General features: G+C 46.5%; 1 protein-coding gene across 5 annotated transcripts in view; it reads right to left on the bottom strand.

The window, feature by feature from the left end:
* Window positions 1–13,010, bottom strand: part of chd3 (chromodomain helicase DNA binding protein 3) — a 59,740-nt gene that overhangs the window by 46,457 nt on the left and 273 nt on the right. For 2 of the 5 annotated variants that reach the window (XM_026162178.1, XM_026162175.1), the window contains exons 1-9: window positions 9,695–9,869; window positions 8,954–9,140; window positions 6,290–6,417; window positions 5,997–6,185; window positions 5,772–5,899; window positions 3,833–4,071; window positions 2,464–2,603; window positions 2,189–2,318; window positions 74–243 (exon numbers count right to left, since the gene is read on the bottom strand). In XM_026162178.1, coding sequence (XP_026017963.1) covers window positions 74–243; window positions 2,189–2,318; window positions 2,464–2,603; window positions 3,833–4,071; window positions 5,772–5,899; window positions 5,997–6,185; window positions 6,290–6,417; window positions 8,954–9,116 — 1,287 coding nt within the window. In that variant the 5' untranslated portion in view covers window positions 9,117–9,140; window positions 9,695–9,869. Of the gene's footprint in view, window positions 1–73; window positions 244–2,188; window positions 2,319–2,463; window positions 2,604–3,832; window positions 4,072–5,771; window positions 5,900–5,996; window positions 6,186–6,289; window positions 6,418–8,953; window positions 9,141–9,694; window positions 9,871–13,010 lie in introns of those variants that run through there. The other 3 variants (XM_026162179.1, XM_026162177.1, XM_026162176.1) reach the window with 3 other exon arrangements.

Raw genomic sequence — 13,010 nt, forward strand, 5'->3', positions numbered from 1 at the left:
TCGGAGATAAGTTGTGGAATAAAAACGATGCAAAGGAGATGGGAAAATAAAAAACAGGAGCAGTTGTACTTACACAATGGGGACAGCTCCACTTGCCCTCGGGGGCCTTGTCCAGCTCAGGCTCAAGGCAGACGAGGTGGTACGCTCGAGGACAGGTGTCGCACAGGATGATCTCCCCGCCCTGCTGACACACCTCACAGTAGTCCTGGTGATCGGTCTCATAGCCATCCCCTTCCTCTTCACCTGGGAAGGGAGATAGCAAGCACAGGGCGAGTTGACAAGCACTGACAAAAGGTCACAAACCATTTCTGTGTTTTTCACCCCAAATAACTGAACTGCTCATTTTTCACTTCCAACTATAACCATGCAGTTTCATGTGTAACTTAAAACAAGTGCAGTCAAATGTGAGAGATGTGCGTGACGTTTTCAGGAACACGGGGTGAAGTTTTAGGTACGTGCTGCATGTTTGAACTTTTTCAGAACTAAAAGAAAAACTGAAAAACGCAAGTGAAACACTTGAAGCTGCTCGGATTTGCAGCATATCTGCACGCTTGTAATGCAGAAGGTTTGCAAATGATCACGTTTTGGCCTTCTTGGCAAAATGAAATCACGCTACCAGACGTGACAATAGTCAGATTTAGCCTATGGATGCACGTGTAATGAGTTTGGATTAAGTGCAGAGTCTCAGTTTGCATTTGAGGAGTTGAACAAAATAGTGCATTCATCACTGAGAAACTGAAGTCATTTTTGTACACAGTGCCTTCTTTCCATGGCCTCAGTGTAATTCACACACACAAAACACACCTGTCTATGAAAAAGGCATGTGTTATATTTTTACGTTATTTCTTCACTAATTCAAAATGTAAAAGGTCTTTCTTTATTCCAATAGTTGCATTTGTAAGCTGTTGATGTGAACTCACAGCATGTGATCAGCACAAGTGAAACAAGTTCAACTTCAAGATTAGAGTCAAACTTATATCAATTTTGGCAATTTAAGAAACTACTAAATGGGAGGTAATAATACTGTAAACTAACATATGAGGGACTGATAAATACAATAGATGGTTGCCTAAGCAACATAAGGAGACCTGGACGTCCAGGAAAGACAACAGTTGTGGATGATCATAGGATCCTTTCTATGGTAAAGAAATCATATCAGGAAGTAAGCATATCTTAACTTGAGAACAGATTTAATGAAAAACAAACAAACAATAAAACATAAGCTATCCCAGAATATGCAAAGGACCAAATTATGTCTAAAAACCCCTTTCGAGCAGCTCAGGAACAGCATTTTTGGACACACTAATCTGCCCCAGAATAACAGAAGAAAGAATTGTGAAGGCTGCTCCTTCTGCTCATAATCAACATAATCTGTGAAACGCGGTAAAGGCAGTGTGACGAATGGTTACCCGCAGCTTCCAGTGACACTGGGCACTATTGTTTATTGATGATGGGACAGAAAACAGAAGCAGACACATTAATTCTGAAGTGAACAGAGCTTATTGAAGGTTAACAAGTGGAATCATCTGGAATGGCAGAGCCAATCACCTGATCGCAACCCGATCGAGCACGCATTTCTCATCCTGAACACGCAACTGAAGACAGAGAGACACATTAACAAGTAACTAAAGACAGCTGCATGGGGATGTCCATGCACTCCAGACTACTGAAAATCAACATTTGATTTTTGATTTTTTTTTATGTTTTATGTTTATGCATCTCCAGTTTTGTGTTATAAATAGGAGACTATAAAAAGTCGAATTATTCACTTTGTGCAGTATTTTTGTTCAATCTGCACGCTGTCTCCATTTTAACCAAGCTCCAGTAATATGAATGTTTTGTTAAATAGCTGCTAAAAATATACTCCAAGAGTATACAGACTGTAACTGTATTCATCTGCAGCTGGAAGCACCTTCATCCTCTGCCTATCTCATCCCTCACACAGTTCAGTCATCGCTCCACTGCTGTTAATACTGTTTCCCAGCTCAGGTTCATCCTTTTAAATACACTTTTATCAGCAAAGAGAGAAGATTGTTGTCTGAACCAGAAGAGTTGAGCTGCATTATTCCTTTGGATTCCAATAAGCCAAAGTAAACTTAACAGTGGAGCTGTAAGATGGATGTGGACAGGGAGGCTGTACATCATTTATAATTATGTGCTGTACGTATAACAAGCAGGCTGCGCTTACTTTTCTTCTTCTTCTTGGCAGGCCGTCCGCGCTTGTTCTTCTTCACTCGGCCAGAGCTGTCAGAGCGAACCGAGGAGCTGTGAACGCTGGAGTCCTCCTGCTCAGACTCGTCCTCATCCATATCCTCGCTCTAGCAGAGCACGAGAAAGCACGGGGGCAGTGAGTGAAGGGAGGAGAGACAGGTAACAAGAAACAGAGGAAAACAACAGGGAGCGACGCTGTTTTTAACTTCCACCGATTCAGTGTTTCACGAATACTCTAAACTTCACACTCACCGAGCAGCTCTTCTTCCTCTTGGCACTGATAGGTGATAATTTAATACGGATGGGTGCCATCTTTTTAGCTTTGGCTACGGCTGAAGCCTTTTTCTTGTCTGGAACTCGAGGACTTTTACTGCGCTTCTTGTAACCCGGACCTGGACAGACAGCATAACAAAGAAGCTGTATCAGTGAGCTGTATCAGAAAAGGGATAGAGGTAAATGAGAGGTTAGCATTAGTTTACTGCTCTCCATTAGCATGTACAGCACATGTGCAAAAGTCTCGAGCCACCCCTCATACCCTTAGATTTTGCCAGGAAAAGGGGAAACAGGTGCAGCAGTTAGTTGAAACGCTCAAACATACATGGAAATATATTTCTATTCAGTTTGAAAGTCAATATTTGGTTTGACCACCTTTATTCTTAAACTCTCTTAGTCAGCTTTCCTGTAATTTCTTTAAGTAGTCTTCAGGAATAGCTCTCCAGGCTTCTTGAAGGACTTTCAAAGCTCTTCTTTGGATGTTTCTGCCTTTTGTTCTGTTCTCTGTCAAAATGATCCCACACTGCTTCAATAATGTTGAGGTCTGAGCTCAGAGGAGGCCAATCCATCACTGATAGAGTTCCACTGTGTCTTTTTCTATCCAGGTATGTTTTTACAGCATTGGCAGCGTTTTTTGGATCATTGTCATGCTGAAAAATGAAGCTGCTGCCAATCAGATGCTTTGCAGGTATTGCATGATCTAATGGATCATCTACGTTCATAATTCCACTCATTTTGACAAGATCTCTGACACCACTGGGTGAAATGCAGCTTTAAACCATGACAGTGCCTCCACCCTGTTTATAAAGATGGCTGTAGACACTCACTGGTATACCTCTCTCCTGACCTCCTCTCTGTATATCAACGATGATTTGACTCAATATTTTCAAATTTGGATTCATCACTCCATTAGACCTGTTTCACAGTCCAGTTCTTGTGTAATTTGACATACCCCAGTCTTTTGTCCCTGCTTCCCTTCCTTAAAAATGGCTTCTTGTGCAGACAGCTGACACTGGTTAGGTGTTAGGTGCCTTTTTTAAGCATGATGATCAACAACTCAGTGTTAAGTAGTTTAAACAAACAAATAAAACCATTTCTCTGAAAGTGATCAGGAACTAGGATTGAAGTAAAAATTAGTTTCCAAAGAAAGATTTTGAAATACTTTCAGAAAGTACATTTACATAAAAGTCTGGCTCCTTGGAAACAAAATCTAAAGAAATGAGGGGTGGTTCAACATTTTTGCGCAGTTCTGTAAACCTAACATCGGTCAACATCTGCTGTGTTCATCGTGTGCCTCTAAAACATCTCGTTGCCCTGGTCCTAGTACAGGAATGGGAAGACGACAGACCTTTGCCCTCTTTTGTCTTGGCTTTTCTAACAGGTGGAGGCTGAGGTGGCGGTTCAGGTGAGGCGGTCGCTGCAGAGACCTGCTCGGCAACAGCGATGGCAGCGGCAGCAGCCGCCGCCGCCACAGCTGCAGCGTTGCCCTTGAAGGGGTTGTTAGAGCTAAACTCCCTCCACTTGACCCCCAGGATGGTCATCATCTTTGACATGGGGATCTTAGGGTTCTTCTTGGCGATCATCGGCCTAAGAGAGAGCGTTGTGAGAGTGAAACCACATAACCAAAATGAATAAACTTTCACCTCCATCAAGAGAGCCAATCACCAGGTTCATTTGTCAATTAGCTTTCCTACCAGCTGCAGACAAGTTGGCTGAACAGGCGCTGGGCATTACACATTACTTATGAGAGTCAAAGCAGGTATGAGTCAGCCCCAGAGACCGAGGCTCAGGCTGCTGCTGACACAGTGTTACATGTAACACGGGGGCTGCTGTCTCATTTATACAAAGCTGGGATGATAAAGACACGGCTGCCACAGGGGGACAGAAACAAGTAATAGTAGTCAACCCAGGCTACTGGCGTCTGTGCTAACAGACACTTAACAGGAGCTCTTCTTCATTAAGGAGGAAGCAGTGTCACCAAAAAGCATCAAATCGTTTTGACATTATTATTATTATTAAGGTTCGTTTGGTATTAATAGGTTCAAGTCCTGTCAATGAAACAGTTTCATTTCCATGTGTTGTAGAATCAACCATATATGGACGTTTATTGATGTTTCTATTGTATCTAACCATCTGTTCTACTGCTTATTTGGGTCCTTGTCCCAGGGGGCAAAAGTCAAACAGAGTTGACTAGATCTCCCCTCTCTCTGTCTCTAGCCACCGCCTACAGATTAGGGACCATAATGAAGCAATTCAGTCATAACATACAATGTCTTCAAGACATCTTGGATCAGGCCTGAGGTCACCAAGCCCAAAATACACCTCACCACGAAAGCCATGAGGCACCTTAACTCAGAGCATCTCCAAGATGAACAAGCTTCTCCTCGAGTTTAGAAATATTTCACAGACAGCTCCTTTCTGTCTGTCAGCTAGACGCCAGGTAGGAACTTTGCCTAGAGGCTCAGCTCTGTCATCACCACAACAGACCAGGTGGGCACCCGTATCACCACAGCTGCTCGGGATCAAGACCCTCAAGCACCTGAACTCTGTAAAAGTTAGCCAGCCAAGCCGAGGACTCCTCACTCTCCTAACCAGCCTCGTCACATGAGCTGAGCAGTTACAGTAAGCTTACCAGCAGATGTAGACACTGTGGGGGAGTAAAGAATAAAAACAACAAGCCATAAGTCTGTGAAGGTTCTCAGTCATCCAGGTCATCGTAGTCAAAGGAGCTTGCAAAGAAAAGCGTCTGGACTTCTTTAAGTTGCTTGAAGATGCTTCTCGGATAAGAGGTGAAACGTCTTCAAGCAACTTAAAGAAGTCCAGACGCTTTTCTTTGCAAGCTCCTTTGACAACAAGCCATAAGCACATTGTCAACATCCACATAGTTAGCAGCAGCACTTCCACTCCCATCAGATCAGCTAACGGGAATCTGACTCCACTCTGCAACTCAAACAGAAGTTAGAATCAAAAGATTTCCAAACTGCACCCCTGCAGTGCAAAGTCACAGCGAGTGTGCGGAGCTAATGTCTTTTGAATACAGGCGTAATGACACGACATTTCCAGACAAACGTTCCCACAGGACGTCAGCACTCTTACTCGTCTTTTACCCTGAAAAGCGAGAGAAATTCGAATGTCGAGCACCTTTTTTCCACCTGACGACAGCTCATCAGAAGTGAGTTGTCTGAACCTATTTAACCATCCAGTAAACCTAATCTGTGGAGCCTATTGGGGAAGGTTTAGCTGTCTTGATGTCACCCACCCACGTGAGAACAGAGAGCAGGCCGTACCTCATGAACTGGCTGAAGGCTTTGTAGTTGGTGAGCTCCCTGTAGTCCTCCTCTGTGAAGATGTGATCGACATCCTCCAGGCCCCACTCCCTCGCCAGCTGCGCCGAGGTCTTCTGTTCTAACGGTTGCTGAGAAGAAAGCAGAGCATCAGACCGTGAACAAGGGTGGACTCGTCACCGTTGATCACTGTTGGGGTTTTTGGGAGTCAAGCGAAAACGTCTTTACCTTCGTTGTTTCCTCCTGACTGCTGTCTCGATCCCCATCATCTTTTTTCTTTTTCTTGGTTTTCTTCTCTTTCCTTTCTTTATGTTTCTTCTTTTTCTTTTTCTCACCAGATCCATAGTCGCTGGCAATGCTGTCCGAGTTCTCGCCGTAGTCTCTTTCTCTGTCCGAGTCTCTCTCTACATCACTGTCCTGTGCATGCAGCGAGAGATGAAAAACAAAAAAGGAAGAAGAGCAGTTAAGACGCTGTAATGTGGACGTCAAACTTCCAAAATCCACAGGCCGAGGAAACTCACGATCTTCTTGCGTTTTTTTGCTTTGACAGGTTTCCCTTCCTTGTCTTTCTTTTTTGTGTCCTTCTTCTTCTTCGGCCGGCCTTTCTTCCTCAACGGGACCTCTCTGTCTGATAGCTCTGCCTCTTCCTCTGAGGAGGAAGAGAGAGAGAGAGAGGGTTAAGAAAGCGTGGAAGAAAAGACAGCTATCAGAATCAGCTGAACATTAATCTTCTCAAAACGCTCCCCGACAAGCCCGCTAATCCCAGCTGACCATAATTACACATGACAAAGGCTGCACGATAGCCACACAGTGGCATCGCTGACCTCTGACCTTGTCTGAATTGTGACACATGCTAAATTAGATAGTTTGTCAGAGCGCTCTAAGTAGATTTGACAGCCGGTTGCTGCAGCCTGGGGATGTAATTGGTTTATGGCAATGCAAAGGGTGATCATTACCTTTGTTAAAAAGAAGAAAAAAAAGAAAAACAGAGCCCTGGGGGAGGAAGTGGTGGTGGTGGGGTTGTTGCTGATAATCAATGGATACATCCTGATGAGTTGAGGGAGGATTTAAATTTATAAAACTTTTATTTCAGGGAAGAAATAGTCTGAAAACCTCAGACAGCTCAGAGGGGACTGAGCCACTGTGCAGCAACTGAAACCAGCTGACATTATGTGGCATAAGACCTGAAAATGTCAGGCCAGTTATTCCCGATTTTACGTGGGAATCATCGCAGCCACGGGGGGAGAAAGGAATTTAACCTGCAGGCCGACCTGGCTTGCAAATGACAAGAGAAACACAGGAAGACGAGGGCAGATAGCAGCCCGGGCTTCGCGGAGAAAGCAGCAAAGCGTTGAAGCATAACCAAGATATGGGCTGCGGTCTCCGCCAGCCGCTCGTCCCGTTTCACAGGCTGCGATTTGTCGGTTTTTATTGTCTGGCTGCCTTTGTTGGTGCGCGCTCCCCCCACCACCACCAGCAACAGCAGCAGCAACAGCCATCCCCTCACCTCCTCCTCACTCCCACCCCGTCCACCAGCCAACCCCACTTCCCGCGTCTGCGTGCAGCGTTCAGCCGCCGAACGCACGCCGGGGGCGGCAGCGGCACGCACGCGGGGCTCGGTGATTCAGAGGCCGCCGGAGCGGTGAACTGGAACGACTTCTCTCCCGCTCAGGCCCCCTGACCACCGCTGTGACCGCTGCTGGAAACAAGGTCGCGATGGGGCCAAGGTCCTCCCACCGGGAGGCCTCGACACTAATTTATCTGTCTCGCACTGCGTGACAGCAGGTCCACGGAGCCCTCGAGCTAATTAAGTACAAAAAAGAGCGCAGTGGGATGATTTGTGCAGGCTGCCGTCCTGACACTCGGAGCTCCGAGCTGACTTTTAACTCTGTGCTTCAGTCACATCCAAACCAGAGCTCACAGTACAGCCCACGACGGCAGCTTTCAGCCGTGCATCTGATCTCCACTGTTGCTGTGTGGTTAACCAGCCTCCACTCTCTGCACCCTTCACTTTCACTGCCCCCCCGTGCAAGTTCACTGCCACAGAAACTTCCAGAATGTCATTTAGTCAATCATCGCCTGACGCGATCGATATTTGTATGTTGCTGCTGCTGCGAAAGGGGGGCGGTTAAGAATCAGAATGGGACACAGACACACTAACACCCAGCTCCGAGGCGCCAAACATGCCCGATAATAGACGTTTAATACGGGTAACGACCGAGCAGGTCCTCCGGAGCTGAACGCAGTATGGGTACCTTTTACAAGAAAACGAGCAGCATGCGGGCAGTGCTGTCCTGTCCTGACCTATCACAGAGACAACCAGGCAGTTTGTGCCTCTCGTCGCGATTTCACACACTCGCCCGGCTCTGTGACTGCATCGTCTCCCCAGACTGCTATCAGATTTATACATAGCCTCCGGCCAAGAGGAGAGTCCATGCTAGCGTGTGTGCCAGTCCTTCAGGGCGACCTCATTACCCCCGCAGACCTCTGCTTTTTAAAAACAATTTGCAAGTCCTGCACGTCCAAGAACCCCACCAATAAAAAAAAGCAAGGGACTATTTTTTTTTCTTTTCAACAACTTTTCACGACTGTGAAGTGAGATCGCGACGAAGTGAGGGGGGGAGGCAAAGCCACAACAGCGGTGCCAAGTTCAGTTTAAACTTTTGCTGGGGATGCTAGACGCAAAGAGGAAGTGGAGTGAGGACAAAGTGCAAAACACAGCAGAAACACATCAGTAGGTTGTGTGTGTGAGTTTGTGGCGTTTTTGTTGCAAACTGGACTTGTGTTTGCACAGCGCGCTCTCGCAGCTGCAAATATGGCACCTACAGCAACGTATAGCTGCCATAACAGGACAGCAGCCTGAGTGCGGCTGTCTTTTTTTAAGAGGAAGGAAAAAGTGTTAAAGGAGGCTTTCTTTCTTTTTTGTTGTTGTTGTTGTCTGCGCGCACTCGAGATCTCGCTGCTTTCTACTGTACCGATGTGGACCTGGATGGGATGTGTTGGAGGAGGGGGGGGGGGATTAAAAGAAAGAAGATCTGCGGGTTTCGGACACTTCCATCACGCGCTTTTCTATCTTATATTTGTGCCTCTAAGAAAAGCAGCAAAAAGCGCGCGTGAGTGTGTGTATTTCTTATTTCGTGTGCGCGCTCCCGACCTGTCCGCCAGTTTCCCGTTTTTTACTGTACCTGGCGCGGCTGGTGTTGCAGTTTCCCGAGGCGCCGCCGGCGAGTTTATGTCGCTTGCGTTCTCGTCCAGGTCCCCGTCGTCGTCTTCTTCATCAAAATCTCCTCCCTCGGAATTAACCACCATGCCCTCGTCTTCCTCACAGGACCGGAGAGGAGAGGACATTATATCCCTGTCATTGGATCCGTCCTTGTATTTAAAAAAAAAAAAAAAAAGAAGGAGGGAGAAAGAAGAAGGAGAAGAAGAAGAAAGGGGGAGAAAAAGCGCGTTCTTGTCCGATTATATGATATTTATTTAATATTCAAATCGGCTCAGGAAAAAGTGGGGGGCGTTTTGGAATATTTTACACCAAGGCAGAGCAACAAAGATGGCCGCCCTCTTATATTTATTTTTTAACAACCCCCCCAATAAGAAAAAAAATCCCCTTACATAAAAAATGGCTGACTATATTATTTCAGAACGCACCCCCCTCCTCCTTTCTCTCTCTCTCTCCTTCTCTCTTTCTCCCTCCGCGCGCCCCCTCCCTCCTCAAAAACGTACACATTGTTACAAGGAGCAAAAAAAAAAAAAGGGGTGTGTGACTGCATGTAAGTTACATTGTTACTTGTTTGTTTCTTTTCTCTCTCTGACCCCCCACCTCCCCTCCTCTCTTTTTTCCCCTCTCTCTCGCTCTCTCTTTCTCTATCCCCCTCACCCTCCCCAGCCCCTCAAGTCCGGATCAGTCACGAATCCGACAGACTTGCCTGGTGTCACTGTCACTTGCCAGATCACACGCAACAACTCTCGCTTTCTGCATTGCAGACCCCGACACAAATCTATCAAATATGGCCACCTTATATTCTCCGGAGCCCCCACCGTTGTGCTTCAAAAAAAAAAAAAGAAATTATTTTGGAGCAGCAGCAGTAGGGTTGGGCACGCGCTTGTATATATACGTGTGTGTGTGTGAGCGTGTGCGTGTGTATGAGTGCTGGGGAGGGATTGAGAGAGAGAGAGAGTGAGTGAGAGAGGGGGGTTGGGAAAATCTGCCGCAGCCATGCCCAGACTTACATCAGATTGTATTGCTTAAAAAATTAACTACTTGTGGTGGGGATGGAAACAGGTCGGGGTACGCAAAACCGCGTTTCCACCTCTAGAAAGCACCGCGAGAAACGGCTCCAAGTGCGCACGCCGTCTCTCGCACCGGCGTTTAAAACGGCCACGAGAGATTTTCCGAGCTCTCGCTGTAAAGTCGCGCTCTCGTTACCGCCGAGCTGTGACAACTGGATGGCAGTAAGGCCATGGGAATGCCTAGACCCCGGCCAGCCCTCGGGGCACTTTTGTTTTGACAAAAGGAATTTTGATTTGCTTTTTTTTTTTTTTTTTCCCGCATTCAAGCCTCACATAGAAAATCAGGGTCAGGCAGGAAACTGTGACTTCACTAAAGATTCAAATATATGGTTTAAAAAAGAATTTACATAATATCTTTTTAAAAGGCGCATTATGTTTTAAAATACATGATTCCTATTTCATTTAAAAGAGATATTGAATAAATAATGAACAAATTACACATTTCTTGCAATCTCTTGTTTCCCAGTGAGCCGATATCTAGTAGCAGTAGACCCTTGGTCCCTTTAATATCTCAGCACCTGTGTTCCAATAAGCTGCTCATGTCTTTACTGTTTAATTCGCTTCAGCAAACTGTAGTCAGCCCTAGAGTGTGTGAACATTTGTTCAGAGTTAGAGGGAAGAGTGTGAAATTTTATTTATAAAGTGCTAAATCACAACAACAGTAGACTCATATAAAGGTAAAGGGTCTTTATCTTTATATGAGGTAAAGGCCCTACAATAATACAGAAAAAACCTCAACAATCACACTACCCCCATGAGTAAGCACTTGGTGAGAGTGGGAAGGAAAAACTCCCTTTTAACAGGAAGAAACCTCTACCATAACCGGGCTCAGGGAGGGGCAGCCATCTGCTGCGACCACTTGGGGGTGAGGGGAGGAAGACAGGACCAAAGACGCACCGTGGAAGGGTTTTATATGTAGTAACATTTGCTTTTTGTATTTTCAGCCTTTATTTTGAAAGGATAGTGCAGAGACAAGGCAGGGCAAGAGTGGAGGAAATGGCCAGGGGGCAGACTCAGACTGTGCAGCTACAGCAGCCTTTGGCATACGGGTCACCTGCTCAACCAGCCCACAGTTAAAGGGCCACCCGCCCAGTATTGCCTGAGGTTTGAGCTACCTGAGGAGGCCTTGGGGGGTCAGGCCACACCAAAGTCAAAAGGCCTTTTACACTCCATTCAGTTTGCATGCTGAGCACATGCAAATAAAGAAATGCAAGCATTGTGAATCCAGGCTCACTGTTACCTCAGTGAACCACCTTTCCAGTCTTACTGACCACACATTGTGGTTTACACCATAAGCCACATGTACACACATTGACACACACACACACACACAGATATGTCATCCACTGTTAAACAACCTAAGGAAGTTTTATATGAAGATAACTGAAATGTTGCAGTGCAAGCACGCCTAAATCTCCCTGAACCTCACCACGATACAACCTTCTCTAACCCTCCTGTTGTCCCAACAGATCTGTAAGTGAACGCAGGAGGGGGGAAATGTGGAATTATAAAAGTGTCCGAAGCTGAAAGACATCCCGACCACACGGCCGACAACTCAGGCAGCCTAGCCGTTGTGACATCTCATAAAGCCTCCGCGTCTCCAAGTTCAGCGCTCCGTCTATGCTATCTGTCACTCTGTCAGCTGTGGCTCCCACACCAATAACTGGGTATCGTGTAAACAAGCATTTCAGTTACGCCTCGCCTGCTGAGCACGCTCCTCCTCCTCCTCCTCTCTCTGCTGCTGCTGCAACAGGTGCTCGAGCTGCTTCGGCTCAGCTCGTCCCGCGCCCACAAATGAGAGGAGAGGAATTTAATTAGTGTCTGATCCAAAGGCCACATCTGCCAAGAGAGAGACGGCGCAACGCAAGACAACATGGGCAGAGGAGACATGTCTGTGTGTGTCAGTGCAGGGAAAGTGTATCACAGTGTGTGTGTGTGTGTGTGTGACTGGAGTCCCCCCATCCACCCACCCACTAAGCCTCTGGCCACTGAGGTGTCTGCGGTTGCCAGATTGAGAGGCTGGTGATGTGGAAGCTGTGTGTGTGTGTAGCTTACATACCCTAACCCACACTACCTATGTGTGTGAGTGAAGTATCTGTACTCATAACCGTGCATGTTTCTCACTATGCTATTGCAAAAGAAAAAAAAGGGTGAAAGCAGCCAGGGCTCTCATGTGCCGTAGGCCCTGACATACTGCGCTACTCTGCTGTGACTACCCGCCTTCCCCCTCCCCGCCCACCCGCCCGCCGCTACCAACACTCCCCGTGTCCGTTTGGCAGGGAGACATGTCGAGGATGAGAGAGAAAAGCCTCCCCTGGGTGCTGCGCTCCAGCTAACCCAGATTTTATGCAGTGTGACACACAGAGGAAGACACCGGCTCCTGAGCTCCATTCAGAGCTGAGCTGTCTGAACTGAGGCGACCCGGGGAGCAGATAATGCTTAAATAAGAGGCGTGCAGCGGGGGCCAATCCAGCAGGCGCTGGTGTGGGATTGAATTAGCAGCAGAAGAAGTGCTGATCAGTTGAGTTTTGGCTCAGCGTATTCCCTGACCAGTGAAACACTTGTAATAAAGTGATAAAAAGTAAAGGTGGGACACAGTGCTTTTTGGGGTTTAATTGTGCCAGTTAATGGGCTCCAGTTGTGGCCGTCTACATTGAGAGATGATGATTTATGGGAAAGTTTTATCAGAGACTTAAGAGGGAGAGGGTGATGAAAAACTCCTGAACTATCTAACTACATCAAGACTGTAAAGGACATAATCAGCAACATCCACATCCACCAGATAAAGTGTGACACATCGAGGTTTAGGGTTAAGGCTTCTTTGGACAGTAAAAGAAAGTAAATCCTCACAGGTTTACTTTTAACTCATGGGGCATAGGTCATCATCTGTGATTATCATTCTAACCTAAACTATTAAAATGTGCCATTTTAAGTGTCCCAAGAAGCTGGGAC

Source organism: Astatotilapia calliptera, chromosome 3 (assembly GCF_900246225.1).
Source record: "Astatotilapia calliptera chromosome 3, fAstCal1.2, whole genome shotgun sequence".
NCBI classification, from domain to species: domain Eukaryota; kingdom Metazoa; phylum Chordata; class Actinopteri; order Cichliformes; family Cichlidae; genus Astatotilapia; species Astatotilapia calliptera.